The sequence below is a fragment of the Siphateles boraxobius genome, unplaced genomic scaffold (genome assembly GCF_051911475.1).
Source record: "Siphateles boraxobius isolate OS27281-9 unplaced genomic scaffold, OSU_SipBor_1 29, whole genome shotgun sequence".
Taxonomy (NCBI): domain Eukaryota; kingdom Metazoa; phylum Chordata; class Actinopteri; order Cypriniformes; family Leuciscidae; genus Siphateles; species Siphateles boraxobius.
In genome coordinates this window covers 4693946-4719676 of record NW_027508908.1, presented here as the reverse complement: position 1 = coordinate 4719676, position 25731 = coordinate 4693946, and the positions used below count along the sequence as shown (strand labels likewise).

General features: G+C 39.1%; 1 protein-coding gene across 1 annotated transcript in view; it reads left to right on the top strand.

Moving 5' to 3' along the window:
* Positions 1-24857, top strand: part of sorcs3a (sortilin related VPS10 domain containing receptor 3a) — a 309488-nt gene extending 284631 nt beyond the window's left edge. The window contains exons 23-27 of the mRNA XM_077246248.1: positions 6226-6357; positions 7434-7533; positions 18707-18812; positions 19929-20071; positions 21774-24857. Of these exons, the coding sequence (XP_077102363.1) occupies positions 6226-6357; positions 7434-7533; positions 18707-18812; positions 19929-20071; positions 21774-21832 (540 nt within the window). The 3' untranslated portion in view covers positions 21833-24857. The remainder of the gene's footprint in view (positions 1-6225; positions 6358-7433; positions 7534-18706; positions 18813-19928; positions 20072-21773) is intronic.
* Positions 24858-25731: the final 874 nt, after the last annotated feature.

The following is a 25731-nucleotide window of genomic DNA, read 5'->3' as shown; positions in this document are numbered from 1 at the left end:
ACTTCCGGAGCATTTCTGCTCAACACCTGGGTGTGATAAATCTCACTGAATTTTTCAGGAGCATTTCTGCTCAACATGAGAGTGTGACAGCATGTCCATTGCGCATGGCGCCCCAGCCCGTGGAGGCATCTATTGAGACAACAACATGCCGGGAAGCTCGTTCCAGGGGCACTCGGGCCCGTAGAATACTGAGGTTCGACCACGGGGTGAGTACTGACGGCAGGTCGGAGTAACTGGTACTCGGAGGGAGCCGTGTTGCCATGCCCACCTCGGGACTCGGTCGCGAAGCCAAAGCTGAAGCGGTCTCATATGAAGAAATCTGAGCGGCGTACCGCGGCTGCAGATGCCATATGCCCCAAGAGCCTCTGAAAAAACTTCAGTGGAACCGCACTCTTGCGCTTGATAGTCTCAGGCAAGTCAGCAATGGCTGAGTGAAGAAGGCGACCAAGTCCATACCGAGAAAAGAGCTCCTCTGCACGGGGCAAAGTTTACTCCTAGCTAGGTGCCGGAGCACTGGGTCCCTGTATTCGCAAACCTGGTCTCAGGACTGAGCTTAAGACAGCCAGTCACCGAGATAGTTCAGGATGCGAACCCCGTGTTCCCATGGAGGAACAAGGGCTGCCTCAACAACCTTGTGAAGGCGCGAGGAGACAGTGCTAGCCCGAATGGGAAAACAGCGTACTGATATGCGCGCACCCTGACAGCAAACCGTAGGTATGGTCTGAGTCGAAGGAGAACGGGGACATTAAAGTAGTCGTCCTTCTGGTCGATTGCTGCAAACCAATCCTGTGGCCGCACACATCCAAAAATGCGTTTGGCCAGGAGCATCTTGAACGGCAGCCTTTGAAGGGAGCGGTTCAGATGCGTAGGTCCAGGATTGGCCGTAACCCACCAGACTTCTCCGGGACAATGAGGTAGGGGCTGTAAACCCGGACCTCATTTCGGCTTGAGCGACAGTCTCAATCGCACCCTTCGCCAGTAGGGTAGCAACCTCATGATAGGGGCATAGCCACCGACCAAAGTGGAGCGGACTCCCCTGAAGCGGGGAGAAGACCGTGCGAACTGAATCGCATAGCCGAGCCAATGGTTCGCGTGACCCAGTGGAACAGAACGCTCGTGCCCATCAGAGTCCGATACCAGTCCGCTGCAACCAGAAATGCACGGGCGAGCCGTCTTTAAAAAGACGTGCCGCGTGCAAGCTCTTTTATGAGAGGAGAAAAAACTCCGCGATGTTGAATCGCACAGGGAGACACACACACACTGGCAAGCACTGTGAGCTCGCTGCAGATCGCCGTCACACCAACACCGGAGAGAGAAGCTCGTCTCGCAGAGCGAAGTCAGAGATGACTGTGGAGTGAAGAAATACTCTTGGCTCCGAAGCGAAAACATATCTGCATGTTGCCGGCGTCCTCCTTTTATACACACGCGGTGGGGCGGAGATACGCAATGCAAATTCCGCAGACCCATGGCATTTCATCGCCATTGGCTCGTTTTGTAATACTCGAAGACGATAGGTGTTCTAAGCGAAACCCCCTTTCGTCGTCATCCGTTGTAACTCGGAGTGACTACGAAAGGGAACACGTTTTTACTTCACAACAGTTTACATCCAGTAATGATTTACAGAGGTTATGAAAGCTTAATAGCCTCAGACCTCATTCATTGCAATTAAAAATAATATATATATATAGAGAGAGAGAGAAAGAGAGAGAGAGAGAGAGAGAGAGAGAGAGAGAGAGAGAGAGAGAGAGAGAGAGAGAGAGATACTAGATGCTATAGATCAGCAAAGGCTGTGATTAATTTTTTTATGTGCAGCTTGTCATTGATGTGCGGCTCTGTAAACGCTGCTTCATCTGAAAGCAATGTGAGTCACTTATAACGTGCATTTGAAAAAGCAAAACCCGCCAAACATCTTTCCAAACATGAGAAGCATTTATGAACCTCTTGTCCAACAAAAGACAACATTTTATAACATGCTTTTACTCCAAACTCATTTCATAACAACAGTTGAGCATCCTTCTGTGAGATGTTCTTACACAGAATAAGGTAGTTGTGTGTTTATTAGTCATGTTTAATCAAAGCGTTTCAATCTCCTGTTTATTCAGCTACAGATGGTATGATGCCCATAGGGATTTCCTGTAATGACGCGTGTTATCGTACTTCTGCGGTGGGGCATATTTGGATTGTATGCGTGACAGCGTCCTCTGGTGTTCAGATGGAACAGCATTTACTATCGATCAGCCGCACTGCACTGACAAGCTGCACATAAAATAATTGCAGCTTTTGCCAAATCATGTGCGGTTTCATTGCGATAGATAGATAGATAGATAGATAGATAGATAGATAGATAGATAGATAGATAGATAGATAGATAGATAGATAGATAGATAGATAGATAGATAGATAGATAGATTTAAGATTAACTTAATTTCTTTTTTTCTTTTTTTTTTACTTCTACTCCTGTCTCTGTAAATGTCCACATTGTTAAATCATCTTGCGGACACTCATTTTGGCTGGCGTTTAATCAACTAGGTGACTACAGCACGTTGAAAATATACAGAACCGTAAATAAAAATTAGTTGTACTATTTAAAAACGGAAGTGTATCACAAAGCTCAATGCAATGAGTCCATTATGCTTGGGATTTCAACGACGTTCACTCAGCTGGATCCCAATTTGCAGCCTACCAAAGGGAGAGAGAGAAAGAAGAGAGCAAGTACGCAACACATAACAAGCCAAATAAGTAGTATCACTCTCCAAAAATCACACACGTATTACAAACATTAGCAGGGGATACACTGAAAACATTTTGTCCAATTTACTCCATCATATTATTTGCTATCTACACAACAAAATTGTGCTTCTTGTCTAAACTTGATTTCTTTGTGCTTTCAATTAATGTAATTCTCTAAAATGTGCAATCGAATATATTAAATTATTTAGGGTGAATGTGAACCAATCAAGCACTTGAAAATGATTTTTGCTAAAACTGTAATTCCCAGCATGCTTTGATTGGCTCTTAATGAGGGAAGTCAAAATGTTGAAATTAAGTGTTATTTTATGTGTTTTTGAGCTAGACGAGAAAAGGGTGATAGTGATTTAATCACATCCTTCCTCTCTCCACAATGGTACACAGACTGCCAGAATGACAGCATCCCCATCTCCCAGGCATGTCATTACGTTGCAGTCTTGCCACCAGCCGATCGCAGCATTGCTGAACAAGTATCGATATATCTGCCTTTTCCAATTGACACAAGAACGTGCAGTAATCTCAGACAATTTAATCCAGATATTTTAATCAAATCACAAGTTCTTTTGAATAACCAAATTAGACAAAGATCAGTTATCATGATTAGAAGATCTGAGATGTCAAATAATCTCAGATATATTAAGCGAGGTACGAAGAAGGAAAGTGTTGTGCATTCAGAGATACTCTTCTGCAGACCTTGATTGTAACAAGTGGTTATTTGAGTTACTGTTGCCTTTCTATCAGCTTGATCCAGTCTTGGCCATTCTCCTCTGAACAAGACTTGATAGTGTTTAATGTTCAATTATGTTGGAATTATTAGAACTGTTTTAATCTCCATTGTGGAGAAGAGTGGAGCATTTGTTTAGGCTGTGGACTGGTACAGTGCATGTTTATATCTGCTTTGCTCAAGGAGTTATGCTTAGCACGTAGCATGTTAATCTGTGCTATTACTAACTAATATTTTCTTAGCTAGCTAGTTCAATCTTATTTTTCAGTCATGTGACAAAAGTTTTTTTTTTATTTAAATTAATTAATTCTGTCAGGGAACCTATACAATCACTTTAATACTACATATTTGGGTTTCTTAAAAATGACTTAATTGCATAATGTTGAAATTACGTGAACAAATTGTGTTTGTTTAACTTCTCTGATTCATGTGGGACCAATTTACATGATTAAATCATGTCAATCTAACACACTTTTTCAGTGTAGAATATACAGTTTGTGTCATATAAAAATATTTATGTCTATGGAAATTCTCCAAAACATGGAAACAGACTGGGGTTCAGTAAGATTTATTTTAAAGACATGCATACTTTTATTCTGCAATAAATTGATCAAATGTGATTCTTTAACTTTACTATGTATTAAATAATCCTGAAAAGAAATAATATATATATATATATATATATATATATATATATATATATATATATATACATATATATATATATAATGGCTTCCACAAAAATATTAAACAGCCCAACTGTTTTCGACAGACTGAAGACTGGAGTAATGATGCTGAAAATTCAGCTTTGCCATCACAGGAATAAATTACATTTTAAAATGTATTCAAATTTCTAACGGCTTCTTTAAATTGTAATAATATTTCACAATATTACTGTTTTTACTGTATTTTTGATCAAATCAACTTTAAAAACCCCCAAACTTTTGAATGGTAGTGTATGTATTGTATATGTATATATTATATTTGGTAAATATATTTGTATGTGGTGCAAATGTTAATGTAGTTTCTCCAGTAACAGGAAGACACATTACTCTTCAAACTCCAGCCTGTATATAGAGGTGAAAGTGGAGGAACTGCATTTCCATTTGCACCACATTTACCTGAACTTTAAGCATGTCCAGAGTGCACGTCTGCACATTCTTCAGCAAAAATCCAGCTCATGCTGTGCTTATTTGTCCATTTATAATAATTCTCAGTAAATTGTTCATCTGTGAATCTTGTGCTCATAAAAGGACTTTCACATTGATGGTTTTATGGCCAAGGAAGCATTTACACAATGGATGGTCTCTGTTATAAAGATGACAATAATGCATTTTTTTTAATAGCACTATACATCTGAATGAAAAATACTGGAACAAGTTGTAAATAAACAGAAGTGTTGAATTGTTTACATTTGCCTGTAAAGCTTTATTTGCATTCTGGTGGAGTGTCAATATTAGAGAAAAAAAATTGACTTAAATGGGGAAAGATGGACTACAATGTCAGAAAACGCAACAGATGTCTAAACAACCTCTTTAATAACAACTTTGCCCTCTATTATAATGGATTATTGCATCGGTGCCTTTTAATGTTATTCCACAGTTCTCGGGTTTGGGAAGAGAATGTTTTGACATTAAGAGATTTAATTACAACAATGACTCTTAAGCTATTATATGGTGTAATTAAGAGCCCTGCAACGTTAAGTCTCTCTTATGCTGTCTAATTGCCTTTCTAGGCCTTAATTCGCCAACAGAAGGTGTGTGTGTGTGTGTGTGTGTGTGTGTGTGTGTGTGTGTGTGTGTGTGTCTGTGTCTGTGTCTGTGTGTGTGTGTGTGTGTGTGTGTGTGTGTGTGTGTGTGTGTGTGTGTGTCTGTGTCTGTGTCTGTGTCTGTGTGTGTGTGTGTGTGTGTGTGTCTGTGTCTGTGTCTGTGTGTGTGTGTGTGTGTGTGTGTGTGTCTGTGTCTGTGTCTGTGTCTGTGTCTGTGTCTGTGTCTGTGTCTGTGTGTGTGTGTGTGTGTGTGTGTGTGTGTGTGTGTGTGTGTGTGTGTGTGTGTGTGTGTGTGTGTGTGTGTGTGTGTGTGTGTGTGTGTGTGTGTGTTGTGTTGAATCTAGCGTGTTGAGAAAGAAATACAGGCTGGAGTTTGGAGATTTGCATTAATCATTAGGAATATCAGTAGCAGTTGCACATAGACTGAATCCTTCAATGAGCCCCAGGGCTTTTTTTTTCTCCAATATTGCAGCGGTGAGTCCCAACTTAGACTCGGAGTATTGATTGGTAAGACCGCTTCAGCTCTGGCCACATTGCTCATTGTAAATTATACTCAGGCTGTCTATTCTTGATCTATTGTTTTATAACCGGTTGAGCCCTGTGTGGTTGTGGCAGATAAAACAAAGATTATTTACCTGAGGTGGGATAGTTTCCTCTTTATGAGGGAAATGTCCTTTAGTGAGTATCTCTAGGAGAGTACATGGTGGGCTTCCCTTTATTGGCTTTGCGGCAGCCCATAACGTCTAGACCTTTGAGTTGTTGTAGTGGCTCTCTGACAAAGATATTGATTGAGGTTTTTAGGAATTCAATGTGTGTATAACCGCTTGCGTCTAATAATTTCTTGGCCGGGATTCATTCTGTATACATCAAATCTGATTTACTGGATGCCATCAGCCTTGTTTAAAATAAATGTAACCCTCATAAATGCAGGAGACGGTAACATATAAATCATTGAGGCTTATGTAATTAGTGTTGTTTTGTCCAGGTCGCTGACGTTCCGGAAGAACAGCTGTTGGTGGCCGTGTTTCCTGGCATTCCGACTGCTGCGGAACTATTCCTGCTTCCTCCTGGGAACCAATCGGATGGCAGGAAACGTACAGAGGAGGATCTGGAGCAGGTTAGATGTGATCTGATGCAAATTTTACGGTTTCACATTAATGGTCAAGGTTGAAATGCGCTTGAGGATGATGGACCTTTATCAGAATAAAAGAGCAGCTTCTACCTGGGGCTACAACGGAAGTAATTGTCACATAAAGGAGACGATGTGTCAAATATATCCCCTAAGGGGATTGTATGACATTTTTACCTATTTCCTTTCACCTTAAATGCAAAATTATCTCTGTGATAATAGCAGAAATACTAGTGTCTAATTAGGCTTACATGACAAGGACATTTACAGTAGGGACTTCTAAATTGAATACACTTTCGAGGGTGAAGTGTTTATTGGTAGTGATTTTTAAAGCATTATAACTATAGTATCAGATCATTTAATTTCACAATAGTAAATAACAAGCATAACAATTTCTGCAGTAACATTTATATTTGTTTTACATAATATTTACTAAAATAATTTGAAATAAATCATTTAATAATTTTAATAATTATTTAATAATAAATTGATAATTTTATCAATTGAAAAATATATATTTTTAAGATAGCAACTTTTGTAATCCTATTATGCATTTTCAGTGCATTTTAAAATGCAATGACTTTTTTAATTCATGAACAAAAAGCAAGTAAACCACCAACTGTGCACACAATAATCTGGTAAATCTGTGCACACTGGGATACAGATATCCTCAAATAAAGAACAGGCAATGCTAATTTTACATACAGTACACACAGTGAATATGACATGACATTACAGAAACTGGATATAGCGCAGCATAGTCTGAAGTTGCTTGCTTGTGGATGAGTCACACTGCAGTTTATTAAAATCTGATATTAGACAGACATTACAGTGGAGATGATGCACAATGTAATAAGTAGGAAGTGCAGAATCCTGTTAATAGAAGCATATATGGGCTATTATCTACTACCGAAGATGCAGAACGGATTTATTTTTATTTTCATCCACCGTAGAACACCTTAGCAACTGCATAAATGCAAAAACCACTTAGCAATCTGGCAAGTGCCACTCACATTTTCTGAAGTCTGTATATAACTGTTCTGAATGCTGTTTTCTTTTCCTAGATATCAGAAATCCTGATCAATGCATTGAATCAGATTTCGCTGGAGTTCGAGTTGAAACCTGGCTCCCGGGTCATCGTTTACATCACGCAATTAACTTTAGGTAACAAACTGTTGAAAACATATTGTTTGTAGCTATTTCGGCATGATTTAGCTGATGAATGAAGAGTGCGACTGCTTTTATTTGATTACCTTAGTGGTATTTCAGTTGATCTCCCTCTCTAGCCTCTGTTTGGTGCCATATACTGTGTAGAGTAATTTCGTTGATTGCTTTCTTGAGACCAGAAGCTTGACAGCACTATAAATTGTTGAAAGATTGGGCTTTTATACTCCACTAGTGATGCTGAAAGCCTTATGGAAGATAATTGGATAATTGCTCTCGAGCAATCATAGCTTGCAAGATCTTCTCATTTTCAAAGTAGACAAAGAGTCTACCCCAATTAGAAGTAGGTTTTCTGGTCTTTTGTTTTATTTTGGCCAGCTTTTGAATAAGATTTTGAAAAAAATTATTGGACTTGCAAAACATTATAGCCACATTTTCTTTTGTGCAATTTGATTCAAAATCACTCATGAAGAATATCAATCTTGATATTTAATTCAGCTCAGAATTATTCACTCACTTACTCACTGAACTTTAAGTCAGTATGATTGTCATTAAATCAGTTTAATTAGTGACTCATTGTTCATAGCCTGAAAAAGTAGGCAAAAATTATTCATATTCAGAAGTTGGTATTTCATTTAATAGTGTTGTTTTATTTGTTTTATTTTTTTAAGTGTTGTTTATCCACTGAGGAATATTTCAGGTAACAAATTAACTGAAATCGCTTCCTATAGATAAACTAGAAGAATATGTGATTTTTTTGGTATGTAGAAATCATGGATGGAATTGTGGATTCCAGTCATTAAAATGGATATACTGTATAAGAATGCCACTAAATTGGATTCATAAATCAAAAATTAGGCATATACAATTAATCAGATTCAAATTGCAGTATGGAGGCCGTCTGTGATTATTAAACTGCTTTTTAAATATAAAGTCCGCATGTTATGCACGTCTTAGAATGAATGAGTGAACTTGAAATTATGACAGAAATATATTACCTTCATTATAGCGGTAGAAACAGTCATGTGATGTTTGATTCCTAGGGGAAACACATAAAAATACTGTAATATTTTTTGGATAAAACATGGGCCAAATTAATAAATAATTTGAATTGGAACCAGAATCCCAAATAAAAAGATGTCTGGTATGCTTTTACTGAATTTGTTCTAATTTAGCCTGTAAGGGGTGTACAGTTAAAGACCCAGAACCAGATATGAAGAATGAAGACCCAGAGTCAGAATTATAAAAAATTAAAGAAAATATTTACTGAAGATAGTTTGCAGTTTCATCAGCAGAAGTCAGCTTCAATACTCGCACAGGAGTTCGTAGGCCGCCCCGCTTACAGTTACAAAGATCACAGCAGTAATACGATTTCCAAGGTCTAAGCTACGTCATTGCTTACAGGATGAATGATTCTCATTGGCTATGAAATAGATAAACACAGTAATTTTCCACACATATACAGATAGACTGAAGCATATCTCCATCGATTATGCAGCTGAAGTTAGGCACGTCATGACCTTCCAGGTCGCAGATTTGGGTTGCTGGGCGCCAGCATGTCCAGAACAACAACTCAGTCAATGTCCAATAATGCCAGTGGTTCCTTAACCTGTAACCAAGAAGACTAACACACACACCGACACACAGCTTTTCCAAGGTTGGATTTGGCCAGGCTCTCACTATAAACAGGAGAGTCCTCTCCAAACATCAAGATAATGCGTTCTTTCTCTCAAGGATAGCTAAACTTTAGTCTAACTGGAAAGAAAGGCTTTAACAAAGAAATGGCCCCTTAAACTATTGGCTTCAATGACCCCTATATGTTTAAACACATTGAAGACCTTTCTCAAACACAAAACAAGTCCCCATTTCATTTCTGGAAGCTGGGTTAAATAAGCAAGCACTGCATTCAGATATCAAATACAGACATTAAAGAATACATGAAAAGAACATTTCAGTAATCACAATGGTAACTTATATAAATAAAGTAAAATCTCCAGAGAGGTCATTCAACTCATTTGATATTTAGAAGGAAAAATATTGATTAATACCTTAATTATAATTAATCATTACATGTACATTGAAGCAGCAGTGGATTCCAATCCACCCCCTTCAAGCCTATATTCATCATCATCCATCTTGAACTCTGCCATGTGCCCATAGTTAGTTTACAGGGGGTACTGGGGGGTACTATACCCCCCAATGAAGACCAAGTACCTCCCAAAGGGACAGAAATATCAGTTTTGGGGGGGGTCAGATAATATTTCTGATATTGTGAAAAAATATAATTCGAGTTACAATAGGCTACAAGTCAACTCATATTTTCACTGTAGGAACATTTTAATGTAAAGCGATTTCAGACACCCCTATTGTGGACCGTACCATTTTTAAACACCGTGGCTAGAAGCAACGGAGATAGAGAACGGTTTGCTGCTGACGTGCATGGATAAATGTAAGTTGCTAGCTGACGTCTAGCTTGTTGATTTTATAACCTTCATTTATTAACGTGCTTTGTTCTTTCATTGCTCATGTCACGTCTTCATACATTGAATTACCGGCTACTTACCTGCTACTTACCCATTGATGCTATTTAAGTGGACCTTATTTACCAAGGTTAGGTAGCAAGATAATTCTCAATTTAAATCAAGCTTTACATTGTGGTGAGGTAAAATCAGGGGCGGATCTACAAACAACATTGTTAGTGTATTAGAGGCTTGGGCGCGATCGAACTGTGTGTGTGTGTGTGTGAGAAAGAGAGAGAGAGAGGCGCGGGCGCGATCGAACTGTGTGTGTGTGTGTGTGTGTGAGAGAGAGAGAGAGAGAGAGAGAGAGGCGCGGGCGCGATCGAACTGTGTGTGTGTGTGTGTGTGAGAGAGAGAGAGGCGCGGGCGCGATCGAACTGTGTGTGTGTTTGTCCTATGACTAAATCTGTTCATATTTCCTCAAAACTCACTAGAAGACATCATTTGAGGGGTCTTTTTTTTTAAATATCCTGGGGTGCAAACCCCCAAGAATTGCTTTTTCACAAAGTACAATTTAATTATAGACTACACAGACTGTTGATAGTGATTACACAGAGAAAGGGTCCACAATTCACAAATTAAGACCCTCACCATCCAAAAACCCAGCTACATCTCTGATTTGACTCCCACTCCGTGTGATGTAGTGTAGAGAACAAAACGCATTCAATGAAAACCGTAGCATTTTAAATTATGAATAATGTCCATGGCCCCCTTCCTGAAACCTCATGCCACCCCTTTGCCACCCCAGGTGGTAGTATGGTTTTTCATAGTATGCTCCTTAATCACATTAAAGATTGTGTTGATTTGACACTGACTACCATAGACTACAATGGAAAATTGGTTTCTGTTTATACAGTATATGAGAGGGTTGGGTCTTACCTCCAGGTCTTATGAAATCTAAAAATAAACCAAATCAATATTTCATGAAATAGGCAATAGGCTTCTTGAAAAGGTATTACTTTTACTAGTAATTAGAATGGTATTTCAGTGCACTTAACTTCTAACTTATGGGAGTTGATCAAAACAGTTCTTTTCTGGATATATAATAACAATGAGATATTCTGTAGCCTACTGATTATCAGTTTGTCGCATGTTTAGACCTTGTATGTGTGTTGCACAACACATGTTGCACTTGGCGATCACGGTGGGGATTGATATGGTAGTGGACCGTGATGGTCATATAAGAAGTGAAGGGGCAGTACCCCCCAATTATGGTGGGGTATTTCGCACTCTGCATGTGCCACATATATCTTTACTATTCTGTGCAACAACTAGGCCAGCCATGTGATAATGGTTACTAATTTCTTCTAGCGATAATAGCGTTGAGTAGTAGAGAGTAAACGCTCTCTTACTCTGACTCATGGTCTGTGCTATGAGCCATTTTTACAGCACAACATTGGCCGCCTCCTTTGCCCATTTCTTTTCTCGTTTTCATAGCCAAAGTTCTGGAAAGCATTCAAGAATCTTTCGAAAAGGTCAGAGGATTCATGGAGCTATCTTTCAACAGCATAGTCACGGGGGAAATATACAGTCAGTGAGTGTAAAGCACCCAAGAACAATTTTGAAGGGATGCCAACATTTGGCAGAAGTCCCTCTGGGAGAGTGCAGAAGTTTTGTGGAAATTGTCACCGGAGATGCGATTCAAGTTCAGTTCTTTACTTCACTTGAGATAAAAGGTCTTAGATCTGCATGAATTGCCATTTTTAGACTGGTACATTTTGTTCTGAAATGGATATTGTTCAGATGATATTGTTATTTGACAAAATTAGCAGTGAATCCTCTAGCAAATATTGTGCTGTTGAAATTATATTAAAGGTAAGGCCAAAAGAAATTAGTATCTTACTTCATCTGCCTTGGTTAAGTGCTCTGACTTTCACAAGTTATCATTAATATGATTCATGTGTCATATCCTCAGAGAAAATAGATACAAAATTTGTTTTAGAAGTATGTCTTTTAAAACCTGAAGTGTATAGTTTCTATGCCACTTGCATCACCAGGAGGTTTTGTTTTCAAGGTCATTTCTCGAACAATTCCCATCCGCCAATGGTCAAACCATCGGATAGTACAGTCCAGTCCAGTTCACACTATTGGTCGAGACAATGTTGATGGGTCGGGATGCTAAAACAGCAATGTTTTGAAAGCAAATTATTCTCTGAATATTAAACTGGAATATGAGGAAGCAAATTTTAATATTTACACAAAAATTACATACTTCAGATTTAAAGTGATATTATATACAGCGGTGCTCAGAATTAATGGCACCCCTGGTAAATATGATCAAAAATGGCTGTAAAAACAAAATCTGCATTTATCCTTTTGATCTTTCATTCAAAAAATTCGCAAAAATCTAATCTTTCATTGAAGTAAAATAATTGAAAGTGGGGGAGATCACATTATGAAATAAATGTTTTTCAACAAAACACTTTTATTTATTGGCCACAATTATTGGCACCCCTAGATTTTTTTTTTTTACATGTAAAACATCTCTGAAGTATGGAAGCTTTCTCGTAATAATAACTTAACATCTCGTAATAATGAGAAACTTTCTCGAAATAATGACTTATTTTCTTGCACTTCTACGCATGCGCAAAGCAGTGGAGCAGAAGGGAGTGCCACGCTAGCGACATCCGCTGGTCAAAGCCGTGTAAATGCATCACAGCAAACATGGCACGCTCTGCAGTGAATAACATTAATGATAAATTATCAGTATATAAGACAGGCTTCCGTACAGGCATACAGGCGTGTATGAACAAGCAGCACAGAAGGGTTCAGTGTTCAAAAAACGCGGCGCTCAATTGAAAAGAAGTTCAGCTTTTAAAAACACGTCTCAAGACCTTGCGTTTTCCCCATTCCACTGCCCACAGCCCACTTATGTGTAAATGTCTGAAAGTAATAAACATCTTAATTGATATTGCATTGATATCTTCAGATGAACCTGCACATCAAATATCCTAGACGCATCCACAAAATACGTGATATATTAACAAATATACCCATATATTTTATGAAGATGTTACACTTAAACTCCAACTTTAATCTGATATTTTTGTGAAGTTCACGTAACACCCTCGGTGTGCACAAGCAGGCGTCCTTCGTTACCATGGTAACCGTCCTGCTTCTGCTTTGCACTTTCACACTTTTTAATGGGTATGGAAAAGTATGGAAGATAATGATGATTTTTAATTGATGTTATTTTATGAATCTACAGATTGCACTTCTTAGTTCACACTGACTTTAATGGAAACAACTGGTTTGCAGATCGTGCCATGTTTGCTGTGATGCATTTTCACGGCTTTGACCAGCGGATGTCGCCAGCGTGGCACTCCCTTCTGTTCCACTGCTTTGCGCATGCGTAGAAGTGCGAGAAAATAAGTCATTATTATGAGAAAGTTTCTCATTATTATGAGTTGTTAAGTCATTATTACGAGAAAGTTTCTCATTATTACGAGATGTTAAGTCATTATTACGAGAAAGTTTCTCATTATTATGAGATGTTAAGTCATTATTACGAGAAAGTTTCTCATTATTACGAGATGCTAAGTCATTATTACAAGAAAGTTTCTCATTATTATGAAATGTTAAGTCATTATTATGAGAAAATTTCTCATTATTACGAGAATGTTTCTCATAATTATGACTTATTATCTCATTATTATGAGAAACTTTCTCAATATAATGAGATACTAAGTCATAATTATGAGAAACTTTCTCATTATTATGACTTAGATAATCTTTTTTTTTTCTCAACTATGGCGGAAACGGGCTTCCATACTGAAGTATATTCCCATTAATATTTACCTTCTTTTAGCACACCAGAGTGACTAGGAACATGAAATTGTCTAGCTATGACTTCTTGTTTCACAGGAGTTTTAATATGAGGAAACACAAAGGCCAAATTCCCTTAATCATCACAATGAGTAAAACCAAAGAATATAGTTATCATGTGCATCAAAAGATTGTTGAGTATTACAAAATAGATAGTGACTAAGAAAATAACTAAAGATTTAAAAATCCCCATTTGGACCATCAGGGCAATAATTAAGAAGTTCCAACCAACTAAAGATGTTACGAATCTGCCAGGAATAGGATGTGTGTCTATATTGCCTTAATGCATGGCAAGGCGGAAAATTTGAGAAGCCAAAGACTCTCCAAGGATCACAGATGGAGAATTGCAGAGATTACTTGGGGGTCAGAAAGCCTAAAAAATATACATCAAGCAGCCCCATACATCACCACATGTTGTCTGGGAGGGTTTCAAGAAAAATCCTCCTCGCTCCTACAAAAACAAACTCCAGCATATTCAATTGTCAGACATGATTGGAACTTCAAAAGGGACCGGATTCTATGGTCAGATGAAACAAAAAAGGGCGTTTTGGCAGCAAACCCTCCAGATGTGTTTGGTGCAAACAGGGATAAAAAGTACCCATGCCTACAGTTTAATATACTGCTGGATCTTATTTGTTGTGGGCCTATTTTTTTTCTGGAGGTCCTGGACATCTTGTTCAATTACATGGTATTATGGATTCTAGCAAATACCAACAGATAAAAAAATCGAAACCTGACTGCCTCTGCTAGAAATCTTATAATGGGCCATGTTTGGATCTTCCATCAGCACAACGATCCAAAACAAACATCAATATCAATACAAAAATGTGTAACGGAGCACAAAATGAAGCTTCTGCCATGACCGTCACAGTCCCCTTGTCACGGTGAGATGTGGAGATAAACCTAAACGCAGACAGTATAAAATAAGACACGGTTTAATGACAAAAACAGGAAAACAAAACCCACGAGGGGGCAAAACAGATGGAACACAGAATACCAGACTGACTAGACTAAACTGGGAAACAAATGAACAAGAAAACAAACAAGACTTCAAGAGATGCTAACAATGACTAGATGTACACAGGGTACTCACGATCAACGTATAACAATGAACTGACACAAGACAGCAAACACAAGGGGATTAAATAGGAAGACTAATCAAACATAACAGGTGACACGGGTGAAACACTAATGACAGAATCAGGATAACAAGGGGGCGGGGTAACGAGACGAGACAACACAAGCACATGACCAAAACACAAGGCCATGTGCTTGCACACAGAACATGGGTCTGTCATGATCCTGCCAAAATACTAGAACTCACAGACCTGATGGCAGAATCATGACAGTACCCCCTCCTTAAAGAGCGGCTACCAGACGCTCCCCAAGGAGACATTAAACGCGGGACAAGACTGACAGAGACATAGACCAGACCCAACAAAACATGACAAATAATAACAGGGGCATACAAGCGTGAACAATGACCGGGTTGGGGTGAAATATCAGAAAAAATAAACAAGGAAGGGGAGGCGGAGGGACAACAGAGTCTTTGAGCGAGAATCCAGGGTGGGTGGGCGGGGCGGTGATCTTGGAACTACAGGGTGTGGGCTTAGGACGGGGGACCCGAACGGACTTGGGTGGAGTGGTGTGAGTAGACGGAGAAACAGTCCTAGGTTGAACCATGACGGGGGAAACAAACGGGAGTCCGGGGGCAGTAGAGACAGGGACACACGAGGAGACAGTCCGGGGACTTCTGACGGGGAACATGGTTGGTGATGGGACGGACTGGGTGCCGCGCTCACGGCGACCGACTCTGGAACAGCGCTTGCCGTAGCGGGCTCTGGAACAGCGCTTGCCGTAGCGGGCTCTGGAACAGCGCTTGCCGTAGCGGGCTCTGGAACAGCGCTTGCCGTAGCGGGCTCTGGAACAGCGCTTGCCGTAGCGGGCTCTGGAACAGCGCTTGCCGTAGCGGGCTCTGGAACAGCGCTTGCCGTAGCGGGCTCTGGAACAGCGCTTGCCGTAGCGGGCTCTGGAACAGCGCTTGCCGTAGCGGGCTCTGGAACAGCGCTTGCCGTAGCGGGCTCTGGAACAGCGCTTGCCGTAGCGGGCTCTGGAACAGCGCTTGCCGTAGCGGGCTCTGGAACAGCGCTTGCCGTAGCGGGCTCTGGAACAGCGCTTGCCGTAGCGGGCTCTGGAACAGCGCTTGCCGTAGCGGGCTCTGGAACAGCGCTTGCCGTACCGGGCTCTGGAACAGCGCTTGCCGTAGCGGGCTCTGGAACAGCGCTTGCCGTAGCGGGCTCTGGAACAGCGCTTGCCGTAGCGGGCTCTGGAACGGGCACTGGGTTCAGCTCCGAAACACCGAACACCGGCCTCTCTAAGATCCGAGCCAGACGCTCCAGATAGTCCCAGCTCAGGAAGGCAGACGGGGCGTGAACAGTCTCTAGCTGGACAGACGGGGCGTGAACAGTCTCTAGCTGGACAGACGGGACGTGAACTGGCTCTGGCTGGGCAGACGCAGGTCTCCTTCTCTTCTTCCTCCTGATTCGCGGAGCGAGTGCCTCGGGAGTCAAACTGGGACGAGTCTGTTCTCCAAGCCTCACGAAGCCTAACCTCAGATCCTCCGGGATCACCGGCAGACAGGCAGGAGGTGACGACACCATGGGACCCTGTGACTCCCGACGAACCAAGCAGTCCACCATGAGGCGGTGGGCCAGCCCAGTCCACCATGAGTCCACCATGAGACGGTGGGCCACCAGGCTGGCCCACCGTCCCGGAACGGGCGGTGGGCCAGCCTCTCCCGTTCCGCCAGAGGTGGAGGAACTTTGAGACCCGCGATGAGGTAACGGTTAACCAGGCTCTCCGGTAAAAAATTTCTCTTTGCCTCCACGGCCTGAGCATATCCTCTCAGGGACCTCTCTCCCTGGGGAGGGAAAGGAAGCTTGCCCAACTTGCTGTCGTTGATAGCTGACTGCCACCATAGTTCCTGGTCAGCTGATTGTTGTTTTAGTGGGAATGACATACTGTCCGCTGGGTTCAGAATGGGTCGGTTCATTCTGTCACGGTGAGATGAGGAGATAAACCCAAACGCAGACAGTATAAAATAAGACACGGTTTAATGACAAAAACAGGAAAACAAAACCCACGAGGGGGCAAAACAGATGGAACACAGAATACCAGACTGACTAGACTAAACTGGGAAACAAATGAACAAGAAAACAAACAAGACTTCAAGAGATGCTAACAATGACTAGATGTACACAGGGTACTCACGATCAACGTATAACAATGAACCGACACAAGACAGCAAACACAAGGGGATTAAATAGGAAGACTAATCAAACATAACAGGTGACACGGGTGAAACACTAATGACAGAATCAGGATAACAAGGGGGCGGGGTAACGAGACGAGACAACACAAGCACATGACCAAAACACAAGGCCATGTGCTTGCACACAGAACATGGGTCTGTCATGATCCTGCCAAAATACTAGAACTCACAGACCTGATGGCAGAATCATGACACCCCTAAACTGAACCATAAAGAAAATGAGTGGGCTGAACTGAAGAGTAAGAAGCACCAACATGGACCTGGGAATCTGCAGGATCTGGAGAAATTCTGTATGGAGGAATGGTCTGATCTCCTGTCAGGTGTTCTCCAAACTCATCAGGCATTATAGAAGAAAACTCAGAGCTGTTATCTTGGCAAAAGGAGGTTGCAAAAAGTATTTAATAACAGGGAGCCAATAATTATGGCCAGCGATTTTTGGAGATAAGCATTTATTTCATAATGTGATTTACCCCCACACTTTCAATTATTTTACTTCAGCTTAGATTTGTGCGAATATTTTGAATGAAAGATCAAGAGGATAAACAATGCAGATTTATTTTTTTACAGCCATTTTTACCAGCATATGAGCTGTTACTGTGGCTGAGCTGGTTAAAACGTTAAGCCTTGTTTATACTGGACGCGTCCGCATGAGCCCAAAGGTGCGTGCGGCAAAAATAACGTGATTGTAACAGCGCGCGCCTCCGCATCCCCTAGACACCATTTACTACACACAATAGGCTTTTTTTCTCTGATTTTGGAAACTCGATCGACTTAAAATGCTTCCAAGATCGACGGGTTGGTGATTCCTGTAACTGTTTTACGGTCAATGACAGGAGTACTAATCAGCTGTCTCACGAACGTAACCAGCACATTTATCCCCACATAGCAAAGCCACAACACAGCGAGGGAGAAGAATTAAGTTACATGAAACAATCCAACTACATATTTTACACCACTGACAAGGGAAAAGTCACTACTCACGGTGTTTATGGCTAGCTTCTAGCTTTCTGTGGCTTCTCTTTCAAGGTAGTGACGAAACACGCTCTGTAACGCTGTTTGTTCGCTGTCGGCTACGGTAGAAAAATGACGTCACAATATGTCGACCTTCATAGAAGGGGATTCCCGCGCCTATGTAGATATAAATGCCTCATTCTAAGGTAATAAAAACATTACGGTTTATTAAGTAAGTTCTTTATACACCACTGAACACATAGTTATGGATTTTATATTGCATTTCTGTTAATAGATACTCAACATTTTTACACATTGCACCTTTAAATAAAAAAAAGTAACAATGTAAAAGTTTTACTGTCAATTTTGATTAATTTAATGTGTCTTAGCTTAATAAAAATATTAACTTCTTTAAAAAGAAAAAAAAAATCTTAATGACCCAACAATTGAACTGTACGTATAAAGCAAGACCTGAAAGATATATGAGGGTTTTTTTTTATAAAAAAGATACGGTGTACATTAATTATTGTTTTTGTCTTTGTCGCAGCTCCTCTGGTTGACTCCATCCCAAGACACAGCAGTTCTGCAATGCTGATGCTTCTGTCGGTGGTGTTTTTGGGTTTAGCTGTATTTCTCATCTACAAATTTAAGAGGTATATCCATGCAAACAGTTTTTATATCACACATTCCTTTTACCAGGACTCGAGCAATTGAACTTCATTTCTTTTCATGCACACCATAGTTCTCGTTTCTGTTTATCTATATATAATGATAAGTAAGATTTGATGGGACGGTATCAGGAGCGACTTTCCTTTGCATCAGGCAGTGCTATTTTTACTCATGATAGTTGTGATATCTAGTTATTAGTTTGCATATGGTAGAAACAATTGGGGGGACAAACCTTCCTGTGAAAGTGCAGAGAAATATCAATGGATTGTTTAATATGCAGCCGTGGTTCCTTTACTGGAAAACTGTTTTGTAATGCTTTGAATAATTTATTTGGTCTCAAAATAATTCAAATGGAAAAGACTCAGGGAAATGTTGAAACAATCATTAATAATGGATATAATTTTTCGACCCCCAAGTAATTTAAAAAGGAAGCATATTTATGGAAATGTTACACTTGGAAAAACAAAGCAATTAACTTACAAAGTTAATAGTAATTTGAAGAGGAAAAAATTAGGGGGGGGGGGGGGGGGGGGGCATTTCTAATTCATAAAAATTAAGAGTGAGCTCAGAAAATGGCAAACGCATCACAGTCTGGTTTGTGTGTTGGAAAAGTACACCATGAAATTTGGGGGAATTACTAATACATTGCTATAATTTTTTCCGGGTTGTCACAGCGTTATCAAGACGATGTATTTTGCTTCGCTCTACCTCTGATTGCCTGTGCAACTTCTCCTCCAGACGTTATTAAATATACTCAGCAATCATTATTTCAGGAATACAATGAAGGATTTCACTTGCACTCGCATAGTATTTAACAACCTGTTATATTGCAGATTAACAAGTTTGCTTGTGCACAGCCCTTACCTTGTGTTGCATGCGTGTTATGCCAATTTGCTACTGAAATGTGTGCAAAATCACACATATTTGTTCATATTTGTCTGTTTTGGTAATTTGATTTGAGATGATTTTGATTTCTGAATATCTGCTCAAACAGAACAGATTGCAGTTCCATTTAGTGCCACTAGTGGTGCACAGAAATTACACTTCACATTTTAAACACAATTGTTTTTTTTTTCATTTCCTAACAACAATTTGTGCAGAAAAATCCCCTGGATTAACATCTACGCTGAGGTAAACCATGAGAAAGAGCAGGAGATGATCAACACGGTGGGCCAGAATGACGCCACACCCAAAATCACCCTGAGTGAGTTGATGGAGAAAGAGCTGGAGGCCCGTGCCAAACGTGAGTGAAATGCTTAGAAAATCAATCAATTATTAAAAAACTTCAAACAAAATGCATATTGTGGTGGCGAGATTTTCTGCAATGCTCCGTTTCCCACTAAAAATATGAATCAGTCAGCTTTCAGAATTACACAGTGAAAACTATCAGAAAAAAAACCCCTTTGGAATCAGGAGAGTTTATAATCTGACAACTAATGCATGCTAATGAGAACTATCTACATTGGGCCCAAGTGTCCTTATTTCCCGAGTGGATGCTTCTGTGATCATGTAATTGCTTAATAACTGCAAATTAATATTTAATTGGTGCTATTAAGTAGTGATTATAAAAGAGCACTGATTAAACTATAAAAGGGGTCAAATTGGGGTCAGTGTGATAACAACAACTGTGATGAATAAACATGCAACATTCGGTGCCATGTAGAAGATAAATCCCACCACTGTTTCTGTGGGGGGGGGGGGGGGGGGGGGGGGGGGGTACATTAGAAAGAAAAAATAAAATAAATACATTATTTCTCACTTAATGGTTCAGTTTCCAGCCTGCTTTACATTAATTTGCTTCCCTTAACCAGGATATTAATTTTTAATGAGTCTAATACTAGAAAACTTTCAGTCTGTTCATTTATTGATGAGTAGTATATAGTTGGATGTATAAGCAAGCATTTAGAGATAACGTGAAATGGCATTCACTATGAATGTAGCAAAACCATATATTCAACTTGAAATCATATTCAGACTTGATTGAGGTTTGATTGAATGGTGAAAACATGTATAATCAACCACTTTTGTTAAAGCTGCATTCCGTAACTTTTTTAGGTTAAAAAAGCAAGTACATAACCAGCCAGTGTTCAAAACTATCTGCTTGCCTTAGCTAGATTCAAAATGGTAAGCTCGTAATAGTGTTTTTAATACCAGTGGTACTGGTGGATTTCCGCAGGAAATTCGAGCATGTCTTTGCGTCATTACGTCACATCTGTACACATAAAGAAGGTGTCTCGGCTAGTAGGCTATATTGCGTGTGTGGATGTTGGAGGTGGAGATCTATAGCCTTTTCTCACAGCACTTGATATAATTAAACTTATCCATTTGATGGCGGATCCAGAGAGGTTCAAACGACAATCACCAGTGACAACTGGAGATTCATCCGTTGTAAAATGCAAAAGACTTTGTTCGGACTTCGGAGTGGCTACAGAAAAAAAGAGACTGCAACCGGGCCCATGCGAAAACAAGGACAAATATCAGAAGGGCATTAAATGTAGTCTTGCAATGCTGATGTTGTTAACATTAACAATTTGAGAACAAAGTATCGTTTGCATGATTTGACGTGATATGATAAGCAATCGTTAGATTTAATCAGCGTGATTTACTGCAATGCAAGTGGATGTAACTTACTTACAGAAGACATTTTCCGGTGACAATTCTTATGTTGGTTATACTTCCAAAAAGTAGAATCTGTGATTCCGAATGACAGTATCCACACCGGCGCGGCGACTGACAGCTGCACATTCTTCATCCGCTCAGTGCCGAGGCACAACCCACGTAAAGTTGATAATTCCGCGAATAACTGCAATTGCAGATTTCAAATAGAGATGACGAGAAAGGAAAAACTACGGACTGCAGCTTTAAGGACATTTGTTAAGAAAATAGTGAATTTTGATTTGTTGAGTTATGAAGGCTTATGTGTCATTTCTGTCTTTGACACGTAGGTGGAGTGATCAACACCTGTGAAAGCACAAGGGAGATCCCAAACTGCACGAGTGTCTGAAAACATCAGGAAAAAAAGATGGAGGTGTATTGTAAAAATGTGTACAGAGGTATCACAATTTTAAAGGTTGACAGTTTTCCTCCTTTGCTTTTTTTGTAATTTCAAAACACTGTCATTGTTAATAGTTTTCTAAGGAGCTCAGATTTGCATGGATGTCTTGTTTGTTACGATCTGTGTGGAAAAGAAGAATAGACTTAACTACAGTACAAGTCACTGAAAACATGCCTAGGAATTGACCAACTTTTGAAATTCCAAATGGTCCGTTCTGAATATTACAGAACAAAGCGAAGATGTTGGGGTAAAAGCCACTAAACCTCTCTCAGTGCATTTCCTTTGTGCATCATTGAACTACGCTTGTTAGTCTGAGACAGTTTTTCAGATTAATATAAATTGTGGGGGGAAAAAAGTGGCTTTTAGTTTCAAAAACTGTGATTTTGTTGGGTCACAACTTATGCCAAGTTTGTTTAACTGTTCAAACTGATTTTCACACATTGTGAAGAGTGCTTTTAGTGGCTATATTAACTTCATTTTTAGGTTTTTAATCTCTTCAGTAGGTCATCTCATTTTTATATTTGTTATAATTTGAACTGAAGGAGCAAAATTGCACCTGAGGCAACAAAAAAAAGCCAACAGTGTTTAAATCCCTCTCTATGGCCCTGTTTACACCTGGTATTAAGATGTGTTTTGGTCGATCGGATCACAAGTGGACGACACTAAATACAGGTTTAAACGGGGTCTAAAACGTTTTGAGCTTGTCCACTTTCGACCACTTCCAGAGGTAGTCAAAAACACATTAGACCGAATTGCTTTCGTATTGTAAATGCTCATGTGGTCAAATGCGTTCAAACTGCCACAAGAACCTCCTACTCTCCGTCTACTGACCTAATGCATGAACATTATGGGAAGCGCGCTAGGCAGACGGTATTTATAGTTTGACAGCTGGAGACCCAAGTTTGGTTTGAAGACGAAAAACACCAAGCACAATGTTCTCTCACCATTCCTGTTTTCTAACACACACTCACAGCGTTCGGCGTGGTCTTGCAGCTGTCAGAGCAGAAACGAAAGCTGTAAATGTAAATTGCGCAAGCTTATTTTGTCTATTTGATCGAAACAAAAGCCCATACATTTAACCGCCCATAGACCCTCCCCTTGAAGAAATCAGGACAGAATTGGTTGAAAGTGGACAAAAGAGACGGATTTAAACACCAAGTGTAAACGGGTATGTCTTGTGATTTGTGATTCGATCGACCAAAATGCTTAATACCAGGTGTAAAAAGGCCTATCACAGCTTTGCCTTCATGTAAGCAATCTTCTAAATTGTTAGTTGTTGAAACATTTCAACTTTTAAATACACATTTATCTCGCCTTAGTCTGAAGGCGGAGAGATATGGAATAAAATGTGAATTTTTCAGTCAAGAAGTGAGAAACCTTCCCAAAATCACTGTGATAAAATGTCAATTTGAAGGCAAGCTTTTTGTACTTATATAAAGCGAGAATACTATTAAAAATCACATCTCTATGGCTAAGCTTTAATTTTTTCTTAGTTAAAAGTCCATGAAATATCAAACGTTGAGAATGTTTTGTGGAATAAATCTCTTGATATACAAACATAGACACAATAGAGCTTGATATCTTTCTTGAAAATATTATAAAACTTCACTTTAAATCTAACATACCTTCAGCTAAATGTAAGTTTCTGTAAGCTCCTCATATATATAATGTACCGTCCGTGTGCATTCTATGAAATTATTTTACATTCAGCTTGTACTTTGGACTTCATTTTTTGTAGATAAAAGGGGTTACATGGTCATTTTGCTTCATAAGTGAATGCCTTATAAATAAGAATGCCTTTTGAATAATGTTTATTCATCATAATAGCTGGCCATTTAGAATTTTTAATTAATTTAAAACAGTTTAACAAACTGCCATGATTGAGTTAAGTGTTTTTTTATTTTATTTTTATTTGTTCTTTTGGATACATTTTTAAGGTGTCTCATCTCCCAGGGATTGAAAAACCATTGAACTGTACAATAAGTCAAGTTTTAATTTCTCTGTATATACAGCAAGTGTATTTTCATTTCATATCCTTATACTGTAAATATAATAGAAATGAAGACTGGACTTCACTGGACACAGTCTGCTATACATTTCAAAGGGTGTTTTATGAATCGAAACAGTGATTCATTGATGTGCTGTAGATAAACCGGTGCTGTAAATAGTTTTTTTTATTATTATTATTATTCATGCATTGTACAAGAAAAATAGTAAAGTGGTATTGCAAATGCTTCAGTGTTGCCATTCTGGATTTTGACCTCAGATTTAAAGTTGAACCTATAGAGAGAGCAGTGTTTCAGTATATGGTTAGACATTCTGTATTGGAGTTGATTGCCTGTTTCACACAAGATGAATATAATTCATGAATAAGCAGATTCCATTGTGAATGTAATAGTATAGCAATATATCAGAATATAAGGGACTTTGGGCAAAATTACTTCCCAAGCAATTAATACCTGTTCTATTCAATTAGTGACATATTACAAATCAAAACATTGCGCTTCATGTATAATCCATGAATTATAAGTGCAAAATTATTTTCAGAATATTTTCTGGGGTTTTTTTTTCCTGCGTGAAACAGAACAATCAATTTATTCATAAAAATGAAAATATTATTATGTAAATGGTTAGATGCCTCAGTATTTCTCTTTAACTAGTGCTGAATTAGTGAATTAATCATTTGCCTTTTTTTTGTTTTGTTTTATAATCATTTTAATTAATGCATGCACCGTACTTTAATATTCTGTTTTGAAAACTTAGTCAGCTGCCTTGCTGTCTTCTAAGGCAGCGTCCTAATTTAAACAAAACCTCTGTTTTGGAACTAGGAAATTGTGTCATCAAATAGTGCTCCTCACGTAAAGAGACTTGAGGCAAAATTGATTACAATGGCGTTTGCTGTTAGCATGTTGCTAAGCTAAAAGTGTGATACTCTGGTACTGATTAAATGCTTAAAATAAAGAGCACAAACAAATATTGGGTACAATATGATGTTTTAATTAGATTAAACATTGAATTGTTTATGCATTAAATTGTTATTTGCTTTATGGGATTGCCTTCTCCATGTTAGATCCAGTGATCAGAATTTGTCCCAAAAACAGGGTGTTTTAGAATGATACTTTTTAGTCTTTGCACTGGGAGCACTATGATGCCTTAAAATGATACCTACCTAGACAGCTAACTAGGTTTTTGGAACAGATCTTATATTATATTCAGTGTATTTTGATCATATCAGACTCAAAGTTTACTGATAAACCAGCCAGACTAACCACAACCTCAACATGTTCTATGGTATGTTCTGATTTCAATCCAATGTGAACTCATTTTTCGAATGTAGAACATCTAGAAGTGCCTGACGCACTAACTCCACCACAATAGGTGTTTCACGGAAGCAAATTCGAAAATACGAGTTTGGAACATATGCACTATTGTGCAAAAGTTAAATGTCAGTAAGATTTTTTTTTTTATATATTTTTGTTTTTAAGAAATTAATACTTCTATTCTTCAAGATTGCATTAATTTGATCAAAAGTGACCAAAGAATCGTTAAAAAAAGTGCCATGGTTTCCACACGAATATTATATCAACACAACTGTTTTCGACGTTGATAAATATAGTAAATGTTTCTTGAGCTGCAAATCATCATATTAGAATGATTTTTGAAGAATTATGTGACACTGAAGACTGGAGTAATGATGATGAAAATTCAGCTTTTTGCTTTACAGGAATAAATTACATTTTAATATATACAGTATATTATGTAAGCTTGTTTCCACCACGTATACATTTTTATTAAAGATAATTGCGATAAATGCAGTTCTGATTTTTTAATCTCGCAATTCTGATTTT